At 41.4% G+C, this 21153-nt stretch overlaps 1 protein-coding gene and 1 non-coding gene across 3 annotated transcripts in view; one reads left to right on the top strand and one right to left on the bottom strand.

Annotated features, from left to right (window-relative positions):
* The window catches only part of LOC126172493 (pseudouridylate synthase 1 homolog), a 106306-nt gene that overhangs the window by 30381 nt on the left and 54772 nt on the right, over positions 1-21153 (top strand). For both annotated transcript variants that reach the window (XM_049920888.1, XM_049920887.1), the window contains one exon: positions 6733-6899. In XM_049920888.1, coding sequence (XP_049776845.1) covers positions 6733-6899 — 167 coding nt within the window. The remainder of the gene's footprint in view (positions 1-6732; positions 6900-21153) is intronic.
* Positions 20050-20124, bottom strand: Trnas-uga (transfer RNA serine (anticodon UGA)). Its single transcript has one exon. It is a non-coding gene; the product is annotated as a tRNA-Ser (tRNA).

Genomic DNA, 21153 nt, shown 5'->3' with positions numbered 1-21153 from the left:
CAGCTATACCTTCTGCCTCTTCACAGAATGCATTTCAGGATGATTGTTTCACTTGCTTATCACCAAGAGTGTATTTAACAAGGCAACACCAATATTTTGTCAATTGTCCTTTTGTTCTTGCAAAGTTAAACAGTCTTCTTGCTCACTTTCTTCACAATTCCAGATTATTGTTCCAGCAAGGTACAATCCTGTTTGTGTACTTCTTGCATTGGAAGATTTTCTAAATACGAGGTCATAATGACAGCCATTACTTCATTATCCATTTCATGTAAGTCTACTGGATTTGTTATTCAAGCTTTAACTTCAGATAGATGTAAGTTTAGGTCCTTCCTATACAAATCCCAATCTGTTTTCCTTGGATTCCTATAGCCCATGGTCTGTGTAACTCCTATTTCCACCTTAAGCTTAATGTACAGGGCTGTTACAAATGATTGAAGCGATTTCATAAATTCACTGTAGCTCCATTCATTGTCATATGGTCACGACACACTACAGATACGTAGAAAAACTCATAAAGTTTTGTTTGGCTGAAGCCGCACTTCAGGTTTCTGCCGCCAGAGTGCTCGAGAGCGCAGTGAGACAAAATGGCGACAGGAGCCGAGAAAGCGTATGTCGTGCTTGAAATGCACTCACATCAGTCAGTCATAACAGTGCAACGACACTTCATCAGGACGAAGTTCAACAAAGATCCACCAACTGCTAACTCCATTCGGCGATGGTATGCACAGTTTAAAGCTTCTGGATGCCTCGGTAAGGGGAAATTAACGGGTCGGCCTGCAGTGAGTGAAGAAACGGTTGAACGCGTACGGGCAAGTTTCACGCATAGTGATGTGAAAGATTCAGTGTTTAAACCTCCTCTACCAAGAAACGTGCCAGAACTGCGAGCTCGCATCAACAATGCTTTCGAACTCATTGATGGGGACATGCTGCACCGAGTGTGGGAGGAACTTGATTATCGGCTTGATGTCTGCCGAATCACTAAAGGGGCACATATCGAACATTTGTGAATGCCTAAAAAAACTTTTTGAGTTTTTGTATGTGTGTGCAAAGCATTGTGAAAATATCTCAAATAATAAAGTTAGTGTAGTGCTGTGAAATCGCTTCAATCATTTGTAATAACCCTGTATATGTGCCCATGTAAGGATAATGCCATTCCTGCATGCCATTGTTTGATGTAATTACCAATTAAGACGGTCCCAAAAGTTATGTCAGTTACTTCTTCCCTTCCACTGTTCCTCAAGACACGTTCCTTACCCCTAGTCAAGATATCTAGGTTACTCGTTAATATGTATTAAAATAGGTATTCGCCTCTGCTGTTAGCATCACTACTTCCACACCAGGTTGTGAGCATTGCCATCACCATAAACCATTAGTTGCTCATTCAGCTGCAGGTAGCTATCAGTCTCATCACTTCCTGGCATGGTGGGGTGCTGTCCTATTGAGGCCAATACCACTTCTTTCATGCTCCATTCCTTAATGCTGTTTCATTCTGATGGTCAGGAAGTCCCTGGAACAGAAGTTCATCTTCGGCATGAATGCAATTCCATTTTTAACACAAATGAATGTTCTGGGTGTGTTTAGACTCCCTGTGTAAATCAATCCAGTTTTTCCGAGCCTTATACACCCCCTTTACACCCTTTATCAGGCTCACGTCCACCTCTTTTCTTGCCAGATTGTGACTCAAGGTGATGGTTGCCTCCTTACTGTTAGGCAGGTTTATCTGTAACTTTTTGGCCGCCAACTTTGATATCGTTAATCATCCTGACAGTCACCAGCTAGAACACTAAATGCAGTTTTACTTCTTATTCTTGCATTGCCTTCAGGAATTTCTCTCTGATTTCCACCATGAATGTTTGATTGTCAGTTCAAACCTTAGTGTTAATGACCTTCTGGTTGTCTGTCAAGACTGTCTGGTTCTAAACACCACTTTCTGTAATAGGGTCTTTGGGGGAACATCCTTATGTAACTTTGGTATGCAGGTTAATAAATATTTAATCAGTCTTGAATTGTTCTGCTGCTGTCTTGACCAGCAGCTTTCCCTCATTCCACAGAGGTAACTTGGACACCAGTTCTTTCAGCCAATCCACTGTCCACATCCCCTCATGTACAAAGATCAGAGCATCCTTAATGATATAGACCCTCTTGAATTTGGGGTCTTGGTCCATGTCCTTCCCAATTTTTTCAAAGTACACCATCTAGACTAGCTCCTCCTGTTGTGAGATGGTGTTAATAAGAGGGTAGCCTTGTTGAATAAGTGCCCTCCGAAAAACTGAGATTTGAGTACAATAGGTCTGATTCCCTGTCTCCTACCTTGGCTTTGTGTGGACATGTTGCTCCTGTGTGCTGATAGTAACAGACGACTATTTTCTTGCTACCTGTTTTAGGAGTAAGGGGCCTGTTTATCCTTGTCTGTTTGTTGCCTCATTGAGTACATTGGTTCTTGTCAGACCACCAAAGTTAAGCAATGTTTTTCTTGTCAATAAAGGCAAAGGGGAGAAAGGATGGTGGCATTAAGTTCCTTATTACCAGACTTTGTCCTGTATTCAATTCCAGACCTCTCCAAAGTGTTTCAACAATGCCACATGACCTGTCCTTTTATTTCCTTCATTTTGGGACATTTCTTTTGTGGGGTTCTTAGATTCAAGACCTTTTAGTTCACTCCACTTATTCTTAGTAAGCCATTCCTTTCCTTCCTTTTCTCTTTGTTTTCTTAGCATTTTCGTCCTCTATGCACCAGACAAGGCTGTAATTTTGATCTGGTCCAGCTTCTCAGTAACTTTTTCCATTCATGGAACTAGTCCCTCCCCTGTTACGGTTGGGGAAACAACTTCTGTTGGCACAGCACCATCTGTCTGGGTGTTTGATGTATCTGGAACATGAAGTTCATCAGTTTTGTTAAATTTTCTATTTTCATCCAGTTTGGTTCCACAAGTATAGGGGACACACATCGACTGATACCAACTGAGCCCTGCACTGCTGCAAGTATAGTTACTCAGGGAGGTTGCTTGTTGTCCCAGATACTCCATTTGTGACACATCATTCCATGTGCCTTGCACCTCTGAGCATGGATCATGTCACACCTTGCGTTGGACAAATGCTTTCATTTTGTCCCACTTCTTCTGCCCAGTACACATTTGCATGTGATTTGGATGGCCCAAGAGGGAGTACTTATCTCCCTCACCTCTGAAAGTGCCTACTTTTGCATGGAGTCAAGCTCCTTGGACAAAAGCAGAGGCACTATTGACGGGGCTTCATGAGTGAGTCTGTCTCATTCTGTTTTGAGGGTGTCCTTTAGAGGCAGGGGCACTGAGCAAGCTTTGAAGAAGTGTGAAGTAGGCATGACCTTAAGAATGACATAAACTTGGAAATCAGTTACCTTCTGCAACCTAGGTAAGATGATTTGAGCATATGTATCACAGAGAGCATTTAGAGTAGAGGATGGTTCTTGAGACTGTATGGTGTATACTGTTTCATAAACAGCATGGAGAGAGGCTACCCCAAAAATGTTATCCACTTTGGGATGAACTGTTACAAGAAAGTTTACTGTGACTGGTTTGTGAGTGAGTAAAACAGAAAGATTCCATAGGTCTCAAGATTTGTCCCGGTTTCCTGCAAGATTGGAGACTCTGAACTTACATAAGGTTTGCTTTAGCAAGGATATAGAGAGAGCAGTGTGAAATAGCAGTCTTACTGAGAGCTTGCCTACGCATGTATCTAAGTATGTTTGCTGTGCTATGTTCCTTAGAAGTCTGCACTTCTATGAATTCATTGTTCACTTGGTCCACTTCACAGGTCTGAGTGTGTGTTTGTGATGGAGCTACTACACCATACCTCTTGCAGATGCGCTTCATTTTGCCACACCTGTGGCTGGCATGCTGTCTGAGTGGTGAAGGAAGCAATATTTACTGCCAGGCAGTGGCTCTGCCATTGAGATGGCCCATCGCTACTGCTGTTGTTGTCAATGGGTTCATCCAAGCTGTGGAGTAGGTGAGAGCCTGCTGGAGATGACGTGACATCCCATATAACCAGTGCCAGGGAGCTGACTGCCATAATGTCTTCTTCTGTTGCAAACAAACTCTGGGCTGTCTGGACAGTTTCAAAGGCTTGAGCTATTCCTTTCATCAGAGACTCATCTCAGTGCGTGGTTTCTCACTTTTGAGTCAATGATAAGACACATTATAATGTCCTTGATTAAAGAGTCAGGGTAGCTCTGCTCATGCAAACATTCATGTAGTTCCTGCTTAATCTGTGTAAGTCAGTGGCCCAGGTTGTGTATGGTTGATTGGGTGCTTATTTTGCTGCCAAAATTCTAACCTGGTGTAATATCTCTTTATATTCGATGAATTATTCTGATACAATTCTACCCTTGAATGACGTTTACTAATTTTCTATCTTCATACTCGCAGAATCCATGCGAAAAGTAGTTCATACAATAGCTATGCCATGAGCGCATAAGTATTCTTTGTAGTACTCTCTCTGGTGGTTGTTAGAAAAAAAAAGAAAGGGAGCTTCTGGGATTGTCTTCGTGCCGATTAGCCTGAGCTTGGTTTGGAAGAACTGTAATCTGATTATTGAGATTTATCACAGAAGATAACTGATACGAACTGTATGATTAAAAAGGAAATATATATATATATTGCTCCTTCAAAAATAAAAGGTGTGTATGTGACATTTGGGAATTAATGATATTTATCGATATATTGCGTAGTTGTTAATCAGAAGGGACTTCCGAAAGACTGGATACGAACCTGCATTTAATAATCCAAGAGCTCCATTACTTCTTCGGAAGGTTAAACTTCATCAAAGCCAAATATCTGCTTGATCTGAGGTTTCCCGACTGATTATACAACGCTCCCAAAATTACGAGGCATTTTATTTGTACAGATTAGCAGACTGCCGCAAAGCACGAGCCTGCAGAGAAGAAGAATCATCGCCTGATTTCATTCTAACAAGTAAAATTTCAGAATCATTTTGGAGTGACTGAGCTATGACTGTGTTTCCTATCATGAATGATTGATTGCTCGAACGAATTGAGAGCTTCATAATCACGTAGATAGGAGGAAAAATTACACTGGATGCAGTGACATGTTTCTTCATTGAAAAATGTTCTTGTAATAAATAAAATGTGTTACGCAAGTCAAGTTCTTTTGCTCTAGTTTCTGTGTTAGGTGATACAGGTCAGGACTCCTGATAAGAAATTGGCGTTATGTCTTTCCATGATGGAAATTTGTCAGTCTGTAAAATGTAGATGCAGTCATTGGTGGTAAGTTTCCCACTTTTCACTTTCTTTGTTAAAAGATGGGAAAACCATAAATATGAGTGGTATGGAAGACTTACCTGTTACATTTGCTAACATTTATATTTTTATAGAATAAAAAATCCGCATTAATTGTGAGTATGGCTCTGAGCACTATGGGACTTAACATCTATGGTCATCAGTCCCCTAGAACTTAGAACTACTTAAACCTAACTAACCTAAGGACATCACACAACACCCAGGCAGAGAAAATCCCTGACCCCTCCGGGAATCAAACCCGAATTGTGAGTAATTTCTTAATTTATTGCTAGATTGGTTTTGAAGTCTAAAGCTTCATCTTCAGGTGCCACTAAATAATTATAAAAACATAAATGTTTGGTGGTTGGGTGAGTCAGTGATGGGTGCGGGGGTCATGCCCACGTTAAACACATGCATGGGAGTGTAGGATCAGGAACCACAGGTCCTGCCAGAACAACATGACATGGAAGTCTAGTAATTGCTGAAGTTGCTCCTTGATGACAACCCACACTCTATTTTGTAAAGGTGACCTATACTCAAAATTAATGGAGAATGCCCCCGGTTTATTTGAGAGATTGACATATGTTAGAGAATGCTCCCTGGAGCAATGCAAGCTGTCATTAAGTAAGCAATCACAGCAATATCCAGTTCAGGCAGTTTCAAACCCCAGTCAGTTACTAACAGAGTCTGAAGAATAAATACCTGTAAATGAAGTCCATAGTGAGAACCAAACCAATAGACCGACCAGCACACACTTCCACTGCACCGTTACCTGGCTCAAACTGGCCATGGGCCAGCTTATACACAAAATTCTAGTAGGTTTGGTAGCACTACTAAAAAATGTTTAGTATTGTGCATGAAAATAAAGAATGACAAAATTTTCTACAAGCTGTATTTAAGTTGTGTAAGTGGCCAAAAATGCAAACTGCACTCCCAATCAAATTTATTATGCTTCATGGAGGTCGCTGCGTAAATGTTTACATCTCTTTATAATTTCCTTTACGTTCTTTTGAGATACATCTTTATTATAGAGGAAGTAATTTGAGTTATGATTATCTGTTGTTGTTTTATACGAAAAAGTGGTTTTTACTTCAGAAATACTGTATTCTTAAGTTGTTAAAATATGGTCATTCCCTTTCAGTTACTGTGTGGAATTCTTTTTTTCATATCAAGGCATTCTATTCTTTTTTGTTTACGTTTTAGATGATGGTCTCGAACTGTGAACAAATGTTTCTTTTATTAGTTTAGCAAGTGCACTGATCACAGAATATTTAGGTATTTATAGAGGAATAATGCAGATACTCATTTCAACAGTAACCTAGCCAAATTTAAACATCCTTTAAATTGATATAGGCTAGTACTGGCATTGTTAATTTATGTAGGGTTGTTTGTAAATTTTGTTTTTCACCTGGTACAATATTGATGTAAATCACTGTTATTCTGATTTTTTGATTTAGAAATCCAGGAGCAAAGACTATTGAGGAAGATTTGCTAACTGCTATGTTAAGAGCTGGCTTTATACCTGAGGAAGCTTTTACATCACCACAACAGATACAGTTTCAGAGAGCAGCACGCACAGATAAAGGTGTATCAGCAGCACGCCAGATACTCTCTCTTAAATTACGTAAGTGTTTAATTTTTTTCCTCCAGAGTAGTGTTGACAATAAATTAACCCCAAAAGACTGTGAACCTGATGATGTAACTGTAACACCAGAAATGCATACCAGAGTTTCTTAGTGTGTTTTAACACATGCATGTGGAATTGAGTTCCAGACTAGATACAGAAGTAATAAGTTTCTTGATATTTAGTAGGTGTGTGGAAAATGGTACATTTATTACTTGCAATTAGAACAGTATCAATAATAGATGATACAGAAAAAAAAGACATTAACACACACTTGTGCAAGACAGGCAACTTTCTATTTACAGTGTATTTTATCTGTCACAGGCTGATGAACATAGTTTTTGATGATCTTGATGATGTAAAATAATAATTAGTTTTTTAAAACACAGTTCATCAGTGTGCACAAAATATACTATAAAATTATAGTGTTATGTACATTAGAAAATTTCTGTTGGGTGTTAATATAAGACATGAATTATTATAGTAATGAAAATTCCAGAATAAAAGCAATATATAAACATATAGTCAGTCTCTCACACATAAATTATTGCTACATTGCTCATAGACTCGCTTGAAGATCATATGAAGATTGGAAATGCCAAACATTCTAAGTGCCAAACATCACATTTGTCAGAGGAATCAAAAAACAATGTATCATTTTTTGTACGTAACTTATTTGTATCTGAAACAATGGAAAGTGTTGTGACTTGGCAAGACAGCCAAGCCACTTGGAGGAGGAAGCCGAAAGGCATGCGTTTAAGCTCACGTAGGCTGGCGTGAGGTCTGGAACAGTTATAGGAGTTGAGTTTAGTAATAAAGGTACGTAGCTTCTGGAATACTTAACTTTAATCCATAATTGGTGAACATCGGTCTGACGGTACATGCATCACAAGATAAATAGTAACTGGTAATGGCGCCTTGCTAGGTCGTAGCAAATGACGTAGGTGAAGGCTATGCTAACTATCGTCTCGGCAAATGAGAGTGTAATTTGTCAGTGAACCATCGCTAGCAAGGTCGGCTGTACAACTGGGGCGAATGCTAGGAAGTGTCTCTAGACCTGCCGTGTGGCGGCGTTCGGTCTGCAATCACTGATGGTGGCGACACGCGGGTCCGACGTATACTAGCGGACCGCTGCCGATTTAAAGGCTACCACCTAGCAAGTGTGGTGTCTGGCGGTGACATCACAGAAAGGTATTCCAATACCACAGAATTATGTTAGTTATCTCATATCTCCAAAAAATTGTGAGACAAATTAGAAAATAAATAATTTATTAAAAACATTCTAGGTGCCATATCGGGACTAACTGGTTCCAAGTGCCAGTAAGAAAGCTTTTTTTGTTTTTAAGTGCCATTAATATTAAATCACTACATTTTATTTGTGGTAACACAAATACAGGGATGAAACAGTAATGTTTCAACTAGTAGAATTGAAGCACAAAAAACCATTTCTCATATCTTTTTAATATTTTACAAGAGAATAAGAAAATTAAATTGAAGGACAAAAACCTCTTATTATTGTCTTCTGTCTCTTACACAACTCCATGCTTGCGATCTGATGTTGCAAAGTTTACTGTGGAACTCTGTGCTGTTGAGGAAGAATTGGCAACATCATGAACATCTTTCTGTTTTGCAACTGATTAACATAACTGGTCTTTCAGATGAAGTACTACATGCCATACATCAACCATGCTCTTCCCTCTTTTGAATACATTGACGCTTTTCCATTCTTCTGTTTCAGAGTAAGAATTTTTAATAGCTTTTTAAACAGCTACTCAATGAGTAGCTGTGTTGTAGTTGAGTTGTAGACAGGCACATCAAAAAGATAGTTACATATAAGCTTTTGGCCAAAGCATAATTCAAAAAAGGAAAACACACACACACATTCACACAAGCAAATACATCTCTCTCTCTCTCTCTCTCTCTCTCTCTCTCTCTCTCTCTCTCTCTCACGAACACACACATACACACGCGACTGCTGTCTCCACCCACTCTGGCCATAGTACAACTGAAATATGTTGAACAGCAGCAACAATCTGGAGTTGTTCAAGAAAGGGGAATGGATAGCAAATTATGGGTAGGGGAAGAGGGATCAGTACTGCATGGTGGAGTTTGCAGAGGGCTAGAGGTGGCAGAACAAGGCTGCCAAGTGCAGTAGTGGGATTGTGGGGGAGAGATGGGGCAGGGAGCAGAAAGGCAGGGAAGGGGAAAAGACTGGTGGGTGTGCCAGCAGAAGGCAGCACACAGTGAGGATGAGGAGACATGAATTGGGAGGCGATAACAGGACAGATGGGGCACACAGGGCCAACAGGCATCATGGTGTGCGGAGCGATCTCCTACATTGGCCGTACACCACTGGTGATCGTCGAGGGGACACTGAATAGTGCACGGTACATCCAAACCGTCATCGAACCCATCGTTCTACCATTCCTAGACCGGCAAGGGAACTTGCTGTTCCAACAGGACAATGCACATCCGCATGTATCCCGTGCCACCCAACATGCTCTAGAAGGTGTAAGTCAACTACCCTGGCCAGCAAGATCTCCAGATCTGTCCCCCATTGAGCATGTTTGGGACTGGATGAAGCGTCGTCTCACGCGGTCTGCACGTCCAGCACGAACGCTGGTCCAACTGAGGCGCCAGGTGGAAATGGCATGGCAAGCCGTTCCACAGGACTACATCCAGCATCTCTACGATCGTCTCCATGGGAGAATAGCAGCCTGCATTGCTGCGAAAGGTGGATATACACTGTACTAGTGCCGACATTGTGCATTCTCTGTTGCCTGTGTCTATGTGCCTGTGGTTCTGTCAGTGTGATCATGTGATGTATCTGACCCCAGGAATGTGTCAATAAAGTTTCCCCTTCCTGGGACAATGAATTCACGGTGTTCTTATTTCAATTTCCAGGAGTGTATTTTTGGCCCCTCTGTCCTGTCAGCTCCTCCCATTTCATGTCCCCTCTCACATATTGTGTGCTGCTCTCGGCCAGTGCACCCCTGGTCTTGTCCCCCTTCTCTGCTCCTCTCTTTCCTCCTTGTTTCCCTTCCCCTACCTCCCACCCCTACAACTCCCAATGCTGTGCTTGGCAACCTTGTCCTGCCGGCTCTAGTCTTGCATTCTCCACCAGGCAGCACTGGTTCATCTTCCCCTACCCATAGCATGCTATCCCTTCCTCAACCCCCTCTGGATTGTTGCTCCTGTTTGACGTATTTCAGTTGCATTCTGGCCAGAACAGCTGCATATAGCAGTCATTAATGCATAAGGTGTGCTTGCTTGTGTGAATGTGTGTGTGTTTTCATTTTCTGAAGAAGGCTTCTGCCGAAAGCTTATATGTAACCATCTTTCCAATGTGCCTCTCTGCAACTCAATGCGTTATCCATATGGTGAGTAGTAATCTACCCTATTCGTAATATTGTTGGTATTCCAACATGGACTTTCCACTGTTAATAGCAATTTGAGATTTATGAGTATAACATGAACCATGGACCTTGCCGTTGGTGGGGAGGCTTGCGTGCCTCAGCGATACAGATAGCCGTACCGTAGGTGCAACCACAACGGAGGGGTATCTGTTGAGAGGCCAGACAAACGTGTGACTCCTGAAGAGGGGCAGCAGCCTTTTCAGTAGTTGCAAGGGCAACAGTCTGGATGATTGACTGATCTGGCCTTGTAACACTAACCAAAACGGCCTTGCTGTGCTGGTACTGCAAACGGCTGAAAGCAAGGGGAAACTATGGCCGTAATTTTTCCTGAGGGCATGCAGCTTTACTGTATGGTTAAATGATGATGGCGTCCTCTTGGGTAAAATATTCCGGAGGTAAAATAGTCCCCCATTCGGATCTCCGGGCGGGGACTACTCAAGAGGATGTCGTTATCAGGAGAAAGAAAACTGGCATTCTACAGATCGGAGCGTGGAATGTCAGATCCCTTAATCGGGCAGGTAGGTTAGAAAATTTAAAAAGTGAAATGGATAGGTTAAAGTTGGATATAGTGGGAATTAGTGAAGTTCGGTGGAAGGAGGAACAAGACTTCTGGTCAGGTGACTACAGGGTTAAAAACACAAAATCAAATAGGGGTATGCAGGAGTAGGTTTAATAATGAATAGGAAAATAGGAATGCAGGTAAGTTACTACAAACAGCATAGTGAATGCATTAGTACAAGTTTATATGCCAACTAGCTCTGCAGATGACGAAGTGATTGAAGAAATGTATGATGAAATAAAAGAAATTATTCAGATTGTGAAGGGAGACGAAAATTTAATAGTCATGGGTGACTGGAATTCGGCAGTAGGAAAAGGGAGAGGAGGAAACATAGTAGGTGAATATGGATTGGGGGTAAGAAATGAAAGAGGAAGCCGCCTGGTAGAATTTTGCACAGAACACAACTTAATCATAGCTAACACTTGGTTCAAGAATCATAAAAGAAGGTTGTATACATGGAAGAATCCTGGAGATACTGACAGGTTTCAGATAGATTATATAATGGTAAGACAGAGATTTAGGAACCAGGTTATAAATTGTAAGTCATTTCCAGGGGCAGATGTGGATTCTGACCACAATCTATTGGTTATGGCCTGTAGACTAAAATTGAAGAAACTGGAAAAAGGTGGGAATTTAAGGAGATGGGACCTGGATAAACTGCCTAAACCAGAGGTTGTAGAGAGTTTCAGGGAGAGCATAAGGGAACAATTGACAGGAATGGGGGAAAGAAATACAGTAGAAGACGAATGGGTAGCTTTGAGGGATGAAGTAGTGAAGGCAGCAGAGGATCAAGTAGGTAAAAAGACGAAGGCTAGTAGAAATCCTTGGGTGACAGAAGAATACTGAATTTAATTGATGAAAGGAGAAAATATAAAAATGTAGTAAATGAAGCAGGCAAAAAGGAATACAAACGTCTCAAAAATCAGATCGACAGGATGTGCGAAATGGCTAAGCAGGCATGGCTAGAGGACAAATGTAAGGATGTAGAGGCTTATCTCACTAGGGGTAAGATACGAGGTGCATTCAAGTTCTAAGGCCTCCGATTTTTTTTCTCCGGACTGGAAAGAGATAGAAACATGCGCATTGTTTTAAAATGAGGCCGCATTCATTGTCAATACGTCTTAGAGATGGCAGCACCATACAGCAGATGGAATTTTACCGCCAGCGGCGAGAATGAGAACTGTGTTAAATACTTAAAATGGTGACGTTTTCCTTACTTGAACAGCGTGCAATCATTCGTTTTCTGAATTTGCGTGGTGTGAAACCAATTGAAATTCATGGACAGTTGAAGGAGACATGTGGTGATGGAGTTATGGATGTGTCGAAAGTGCGTTTGTGGGTGCGACAGTTTAATGAAGGCAGAACATCGTGTGACAACAAACTGAAACAACCTCGGGCTCACACAAGCCGGTCTGACGACATGATCGAGAAAGTGGAGAGCATTGTTTTGGGGGATCGCCGAATGACTGTTGAACAGATCGCCTCCAGAGCTGGCATTTCTGTGGGTTCTGTGCACACAATCCTGCATGACGACCTGAAAATGCGAAAAGTGTCATCCAGGTGGGTGCCACGAATGCTGACGGATGACATCATGGCTGCCCGTGTGACATGTTGCCAAGCAAAGTTGATGCGCAATGACAGCATGAATGGGACTTTCTTTTCGTCGATTGTGACAATGGATGAGACGTGGATGCCATTTTTCAGTCCAGAAACAAAGCGCCAGTCAGCTCAATGAAAGCACACACATTCACCGCCACCAAAAAAATTTCGGGTAACTGCCAGTGCTGAAAAAATGATGGTGTCCATGTTCTGGGACAGCGAGGGCGTAATCCTTACCCATTGCATTCCAAAGGGCACTACGGTAACAGGTGCATCCTACGAAAATGTTTTGAAGAACAAATTCCTTCCTGCACTGCAACAAAAACGTCCGTGAAGGGCTGCGCATGTGCTGTTTCACAAAGACAACGCACCTGCACATCGAGCTAACGTTAGGCAACAGTTTCTTCGTGATAACAACTTTGAAGTGATTCCTCATGCTCCCTACTCACCTGACCTGGCTCCTAGTGACTTTTGGCTTTTTCCAACAATGAAAGACACTCTCCGTGGCCGCACATTCACCAGCCGTGCTGCTATTGCCTCAGCGATTTTACAGTGGTCAAAAGAGACTCCTAAAGAAACCTTCGCCACTGCCATGGAATCATGGCGTCAGCGTTGCGAAAAATGTGTACGTCTGCAGGGCAATTACATCGAGAAGTAACGCCAGTTTCATCGCTTTCGGGTGAGTAGTTAATTAGGAAAAAAAAATCGGAGGCCTTAGAGCTTGAATGAACCTCGTAGATACAGGCTACAGGAAAATTAAAGAGACCTTTGGAGAAAAGAGAACCACTTGTATGAATATCAAAAGCTCAGATGGAAACCCAGTTCTAAGCAAAGAAGGGAAAGCAGAAAAGTGGAAGGAGTACATAGAGGGTCTATACAAGGGCGATGTACTTAGGACAATATTATGGAAATGGAAGAGGATGTAGATGAAGATGAAATGGGAGATATAATACTGCGTGAAGAGTTTGACAGAGCACTGTAAGACCTGAGTCGAAACAAGGCCCCGGGAGTAGACAACATTCCATTAGAACTACTGACTGCCTTGGGAGAGCCTGTCCTGACAAAACTCTACCATCTGTTGAGCAAGATGTATGAAACAGGCGAAATACCCTCAGACTTCAAGAAGAATATAATAATTCCAATCCCAAAGAAAGCAGGTGTGGACAAATGTGAAAATTACCGAACTATCAGTTTAATAAGTCACGGCTGCAAAATACTAACGCGGATTCTTTACAGACGAATGGAAAAACTAGTAGAAGCCAACCTCGGGGAAGATCAGTTTGGATTCCGTAGAAATGTTGGAACACGTGAGGCAATACTGACCCTGCGACTTATCTTAGAAGCTAGATTAAGAAAAGGCAAACATACGTTTCTAGCATTTGTAGACTTGGAGAAAGCTTTTGACAATGTTGACTGGAATACGCTCTTTCAAATTCTGAAGGTGGCAGGGGTAAAATACAGGGAGCGAAAGGCTATTTACAATTTGTACAGAAACCAGATGGCAGTTATAAGAGTCAAGGGACATGAAAGGGAAGCTGTGGTTGGGAAGGGAGTGAGACAGGGTTGTAGTCTCTCCCCGATGTTATTCAATCTGTATATTGATCAATCAGTGAAGGAAACAAAAGAAAAATTTGGAGTAGGTATTAAAATCCATGGAGAAGAAATAAAAACTTTGAGGTTCACCAATGACATCGTAATTCTGTCAGAGACAGCAAAGGACTTGGAAGAGCAGTTGAATGGAATGGATAGTGTCTTGAAAGGAGGGTATAAGATGAACATCAACGAAACCAAAACGAGGATAATGGAATGTAGTCGAATTAAGTCGGGTGATGCTGAGGGAATTATATTAGGAAGTGAGACACTTAAAGTAGTAAAGGAATTTTGCTATTTGGGGAGCAAAATAACTGATGATGGTCGAGGTAGAGAGGATATAAAATGTAGACTGGCAATGGCAAGGAAAGCGTTTCTGAAGAAGAGAAATTTGTTAACATCGAGTATAGATTTAAGTGTCAGGAAGTCATTTCTGAAAGTATATGTATGGAGTGTAGCCATGTATGGAAGTGAAACATGGACGATAAATAGTTTGGACAAGAAGAGAATAGAAGCTTTTGAAATGTGGTGCTACAGAAGAATGCTGAAGATTAGGTGGGTAGATCACATAACTAATGAGGAAGTATTGAATAGGATGGGGAGAAGAGAAGTTTGTGGCACAACTTGACTAGAAGAAGGGATCGGTTGGTAGGACATGTTTTGAGGCATCAAGGGATCACCAATTTAGTATTGGAGGGCAGTGTGGAGGGTAAAAATCGTAGAGGGAGATCAAGAGATGAATACACTAAGCAAATTCAGAAGGATGTAGGTTGCAGTAGGTACTGGGAGATGAAGAAGCTTGCACAGGATAGAGTAGCATGGAGAACTGCATCAAACCAGTCTCAGGACTGAAGACCACAACAACAACAACAACGAGTATAACATTTTGACCATACTGCATTTAGAGACCTAAAATGCCTCGTTGACAACAGAGTATCAGCAGACGTACTAACTTGACAGTTTGGTGGCTGTTTATTAGCACAATATCATTTTTCTTTCTCTCTTAATCATTTTTTTTTGAGAACTACATTGTTTTGTCTACTCATTTCTCCAGATTTTTTAATATTTTTGAAACCCAAACTATCCCTTTCAATTACAAAGCCATTTAATTGATAAAAATAAAAGCTTACATGCACTTTGCATATTGCCTATACTGTGCATTGGCTAAATGGGGGAGATCTTGATGCACAGCACTTGGAACTCTAGGCGGAAGCGCTGCTTGGTACTAAGACCATGCACCATCTAGTAATGAATGTTTTGTTATAACTTCAAGGTGAACAAATATATTTCAAGGACGATGCATTACATGGATGTCACAGAACAAGTAAACAGAGTAAGACGTGTGTCACTGTAACAGTCAAATCATAACTGAGTCCGAGTCTAGCTGCCGCTGGCTGGCTGGCCGCTTAGGTGGCGCTGCTGCTGCATGGCTGGCAGACAGCGCCGCATGTAGAGGATGCACGTAACTGCGCGGCGGCACTTTGAAAGATCGGTGAGTCAAAACATGTTTGAAATATTTGCTCCATAATTTGGCTTCTTGCCAAGTCAAGGGACTTGCAGCAGAGTGCCAACAACACAGTAGCATTGAAAACATGTTAAAAAAAGTGGTACTTACAATGTTTGACATTTTCACTCACAAGTTTTCAAGCTTTTAGCTCTCTTTAGATTTAGTATAGTGTACATTTCTCTCTCTCTCGCTCTCGCTCATTCCCTCTCTCTGCAAGACACTGTCTGGTGTATTGCAGAGGGGGTACATTAGCGTGGGATTATCATTAGTATCTATTCTTAACAGTCCAAGATGATCCAGTAACCATAAGGCACTGAATTTATACTTAGGAGTGGAATGCTCTTCCCATCTGCAAGTGCGCCTTAACCATTTAATGACTGCATTAATTACAATTTTGCATTCTACTGTAAAAATTGGTTTTCTGCTTCTGGAATGGGTATTGAGTGAAGCCATGTTTCTAAATTTTGATTGTTGTTTATAGGTTTTTAATTATTTTAAGTGGGATGTACATGTCCTGCTGGACTCTCGGAGAATTATTTGTCAAAAGAAGAAAGTAAGCACCATTATCATGTCAAACAAATTACAAGCAAGCCAGTTACAGTTTTGGCAACTGCTCACCAGCCGAAAAATATAAGATTCTTCACAAGAAAAATAGAGATGGTACAACCTCAGCTACATCCTGTCCTGCATCCATAGCCGAGTACAGAGCTGTAATGGGAGCTGTAGACTAGTTCTATCAGGGGAGAGAAATGGTGATCTGTTAATTTCGTTTTTTGAAATTGCAATAGAAAATGGTTTCATCATGTGGGACTGTAATAATGGAGGAAAATGTGGCTAAAATTCTTTTCATCCAGCTTTCAACTGGGAGATGTATAAAGAGAAGTAAAGACAAACATTTGTTATGAAAAACAAACCAAGAATTTGTGGAGTTTTCTGTTTCGTATCAAATCGAAGTAATTAAAATAACTTTATGGCACCAAATAAAATATATAAATATAAAAATTTAGACACAAAATTGAATAAAAGGTACAAATAGAAGTTCTCTACCCACGCTGGCCATAAGTGAAACCAATACACGAAATTAAAAGTTTTTTATCAATAAATATGTGCATAAATCTGTATATTTCTAGCAAACAAAGTAAAAAGACAATAAATACCTTTACTGAGAATATCAGTTGCAAAAAGGAAAAAAAAATTGCATAAAACTGTGAAAACATAAGGCACACAATGCACAACTGAAAAAGTTAAGTGATATCCCGTGCGTTATGTGCCTGTAGGCTGCAAACAGTTGATAAATTCAATGATAGGTCACAGCACCATACTTCTGTGGGACTTTCACATCCGTGTGAACTCTGGAAAATAAAGTTGTATATGGGACACACATCTCACTGGTCATGAAAGGCTTAAAGTCTGCAGTAGAGGGTACTTTATGTACAATTGTCACTCACCCACTTTCCTGTTCCAGTTGTGAAGATCTACTGTTAACAACTTACCATACAAGCTCGAGCTAGGAAGTAATACATTCTCTGACTCCTAAGAATATACTCCATTCAAATTTTAACCGTAAACCACACTGTGATATGCAATGTCTCCATTTTAGCATCTATCACCAGAATTGAATGAACATCTCTGTGACAATTTTGCGATTACTGAAGGACCCTGTGATTTTTTTAAGCTACCTGCATTGTGAGTGGAGCACATGTTCTAAGTATTATTTAAATGAATCTCATTCTGGTTAAGGTGTTTTCTACAGTTAGTTTTATATGACTGTTCCACTTAAAATCACACCTTATGTATAATCCCAGGTATTTAATGGTTGTAACTGTTTCCAGTGATTGTTTGGTAATCATATAATCAAACATTAATGGATCCTTTGGCTATTTATGCACAATGTGTTACATTTGTTTATGTGAGAATTGGCTGGCAATCCCTGTGCCAAGTCGATTCTTTGCCCATCTTTCTGCATCTTACTGCAATTTCCTGGTGTTGTGACTTCACTGTATACGATAGAACCATTCACGAACAACCTCATGGATATTTGAATGTGGTGTTGTAACACTCCAATATACTTTTATTTCACAACAGTTTTCTCTGTTAAGAATAACATGCTGTATTGAAACTTCCTGGCAGATTAAAACTGTGTGCTGGACTGGGTTTCGAACCTGGGACTTATGCCACCTCCTTGGTGGGAAAGTTTTCAGGCTCAAGTCCCAGTCTGGCATTCAGTTTTAATCTGCTAGGAATTTTCAGTTCAGTGTACATTCTGCCTCAGAGAGAAAATTCGTTCTAAAAACACTCCCTAAAGCTGTGACTAAACCATTTTTCCACACTATCATTTCTTCCAGGAATGCTAGTCTTGCATGTTTCGTAGGAGAGCATGTATGAAGCTTGGAAGGTAGGAGATGAGGTACTGGTGGAAGCAAAGCTATCAGAGTGATTGTGAGTCATGCTCGATTAGCTATCAGCAGAACACTTGCCCACAAAAGGCAAAAGTCCCAGATTTGAGTCCAAGTCCAGTACACAGTTTTAATGTGTCATACAGTATCAGTTCAGTGCACACTCTCCTACAGCACAAACATTTATTCTGAATAATGTGTGCTCTTTGCTAATGACTCTCCAATCCACACACGGTTGCTTCAGCCTGAGAAATCTGCAGTGACAGAGCACTGTCTCACCAAGGGACATAGAATGCTGTATGACGAGACACAAATGGTTGCCCCTGCATCTCGCTATTGGCACTGTGTTTTAAAAGAATCCACAGAGATTCGTTTATCTGATAATCTTATTAATAGAGACAAGGGTTACCTTTTAAGTAAGACTTGGAACCCAGTGTTATCAGACATTAAAAAGCAACGGTCTGTGTTTCGATCATTTGAATAATTTTTAATTTTTGATAGCGATATATCGATTTCACCTGTTTCCACCACTGGTGGCGCAGTATGTTTACTTGTGCTAGAGGGCAGTTACGGCACCTTCTCGCGCACGCGTTGTGGGCCTTCTGCGGCCTATATAGGGGCCCCCGCTTGCACTGAGAAGTCAGTTCCGGTGAGATCGTGTACCAGCACTCTCACCTGAAGATGGCGGCCAGTTGGACCGCTGAAATATTGTGTCAAGATGACGTTATGGTCCGGCTGCACACCCGAGAAGAATGTTATGAATTATTACGCCGGGAAAGCCTTCTTAATCACAACAGAGATGTAGTTTGTTTGGGAAAAGAAGAGGCCTGAGATATAAGTGGACTCATTATGCCGGTCTCCTGTATCTACCACAACCCATCATGTAACACTATTTTGTATACATTTATGTGCCAGCCCCTCAGTGTAGCTGCAGCCTATAGAAGAGTATTGTTTTCAGTCACATTGATTCATTAATGCCAGCAGCCATTTGTGCTTTTCTGTTAAGAGCTGGCAACAGTGCTGCTAGGTCTCAGGGCTCTTCTTTTGCATACAAAGTATAGTTGTGTTTCACAAGAATATTGTTTGTAGAGTCTGTGTTGATTCCTACAGCACAGATTTTTCAGTTTCCGGAAAGGTCATGATATGCGAACATAAAATGTGTACCAATGTGGCAAGCTCATTTTGCATTTACTGTGTTTCCCAGAATAATTTCAACAAAATACTAGATTGGTTCTTAACTAGTGTACAGTCACCTTTTCCCCCTTTACAAGCAAAGTATTTGTATGTACAATGACCCATGGGATGTTGTAGTTTAACCCTATTCAGTGTCCAGATAATCTATAGGAAAAAGCCCTTCCATACACTTCCATGTTGGCCCAACTTTATGTAATTCTACTATTGTATGCATTACATAACATGAATGTGGTAGGTAGCAGCATATACTTGACTTAAAACATTTAAGACTAATTCTTTTCATGATTCATAAAAGTGCTGTTTGGCAACTCCCATTCACATTTGTTCCCTTATTTGTGGAAATAATAACGGAAAACTTGAGAATCATGCAATTTTTTGTGAGATGATTTGTCCTTTGTGTTAATAGGGTTTGTTGATATTCAAAACTTGGAACAGTAGTCGAGTAAGGATATGACAGGTGTTTTGTAAGTAGCATTAGTAGATGAATCTCCCTTCATGTGAATTTTTCCATTGAATCATAGCTTATTTAACGAGACTTATGTTGCCATTATGCACCTCCACACCTATGTACTTACTCCACAGGTCACCATAAAACACACACACACACACACACACACACACACACACACACACACACACACACACACACGAAAAGGTTTAACTCATACAAGCTTTCAGAGCCAGTGGCTCCTTCTTCTGGCAGAAGAGTTGGAGGGGAAAGAAGAGAGGTGAAGGCAAAGGACTAGAGAGATTTAGAAAAAGGGGTACAGTTCAAAAAATCACCTGGAACCCCGTGTCAGAGGAGACTTACCAGACGGGATGAGGAGGAAATATCTCATGCAGTCCCGAACAATGTCTTTCCTGAAACTTCCTGGCAGATTAAAACTGTGTGCCCGACCGAGACTCGAACTCGGGACCTTTGCCTTTCACGGGCAAGTGCTCTACCAACTGAGCTACCGAAGCACGACTCACGCCCGGTCCTCACAGCTTTACTTCTGCCAGTACCTCGTCTCCTACCTTCCAAACTTTACAGAAGCTCTCCTGCGAACCTTGCAGAACTAACACTCCTGAAAGAAAGGATACTGTGGAGACTTGGCTTAGCCACAGCCTGGGGGATGTTTCCAGAATGAGATTTTCACTCTGCAGCGGAGTGTGCGCTGATATGAAACTTCCTGGCAGATTAAAACTATGTGCCCGACCGAGACTCGAACTCGGGACCTTTGCCTTTCGCGGGCAAGTGCTCTACCATTCATTCTGGAAACATCCCCCAGGCTGTGGCTAAGCCATGTCTCCGCAGTATCCTTTCTTTCAGGAGTGCTAGTTCTGCAAGGTTCGCAGGAGAGGTTCTGTAAAGTTTGGAAGGTAGGAGACGAGGTACTGGCAGAAGTAAAGCTGTGAGGACCGGGCGTGAGTCGTGCTTCGGTAGCTCAGTTGGTAGAGCACTTGCCCGCGAAAGGCAAAGGTCCCGAGTTCGAGTCTCGGTCGGGCACACAGTTTTAATCTGCCAGGAAGTTTCATATCAGCGCACACTCCGCTGCAGAGTGAAATTCTCATAATGTCTTTCCTTTTCATCCCGTCCAGTAAATCTTCCCTGACCTGGGATTCTGGATGACTTTTCTGAACTGTATCCCTTTTCCTAAACCTCTCCAGTCTTTTTCCTTCACCCCTCTTCCTTTCCGCTCAATTCTTCTGCCGGAAGAGGGAGCCACTGGCTCCGAAAGCTTGCATCAGTTAAACCTTTTTTTGTATGTGTTCTCCTGCTGCCACTTGGTGAGAAGATTGTTTTATCTACCCAATCACATTATGTTGTTTACACACATCTGTACGAGCCCTAATTTCTCTTATCTTGTCTGTGGCAAAATGTGTGTTGGCAGCAGTAAAATCGTTCTGCAGTCAGCTGAAAATGCTGGTTCACTAAATTTTCTCAATAGTTTTTCATGAAAACAATGTTGTCTTCTCTCCAGGGGTTCCATTTCAGTTCAAGAAATATCTC

The sequence above is a fragment of the Schistocerca cancellata genome, chromosome 1, assembly GCF_023864275.1.
Source record: "Schistocerca cancellata isolate TAMUIC-IGC-003103 chromosome 1, iqSchCanc2.1, whole genome shotgun sequence".
Taxonomy (NCBI): domain Eukaryota; kingdom Metazoa; phylum Arthropoda; class Insecta; order Orthoptera; family Acrididae; genus Schistocerca; species Schistocerca cancellata.
The sequence above is the reverse complement of the archived record's forward strand: the minus strand, read 5'-3'. Positions and strand labels throughout refer to the sequence as shown.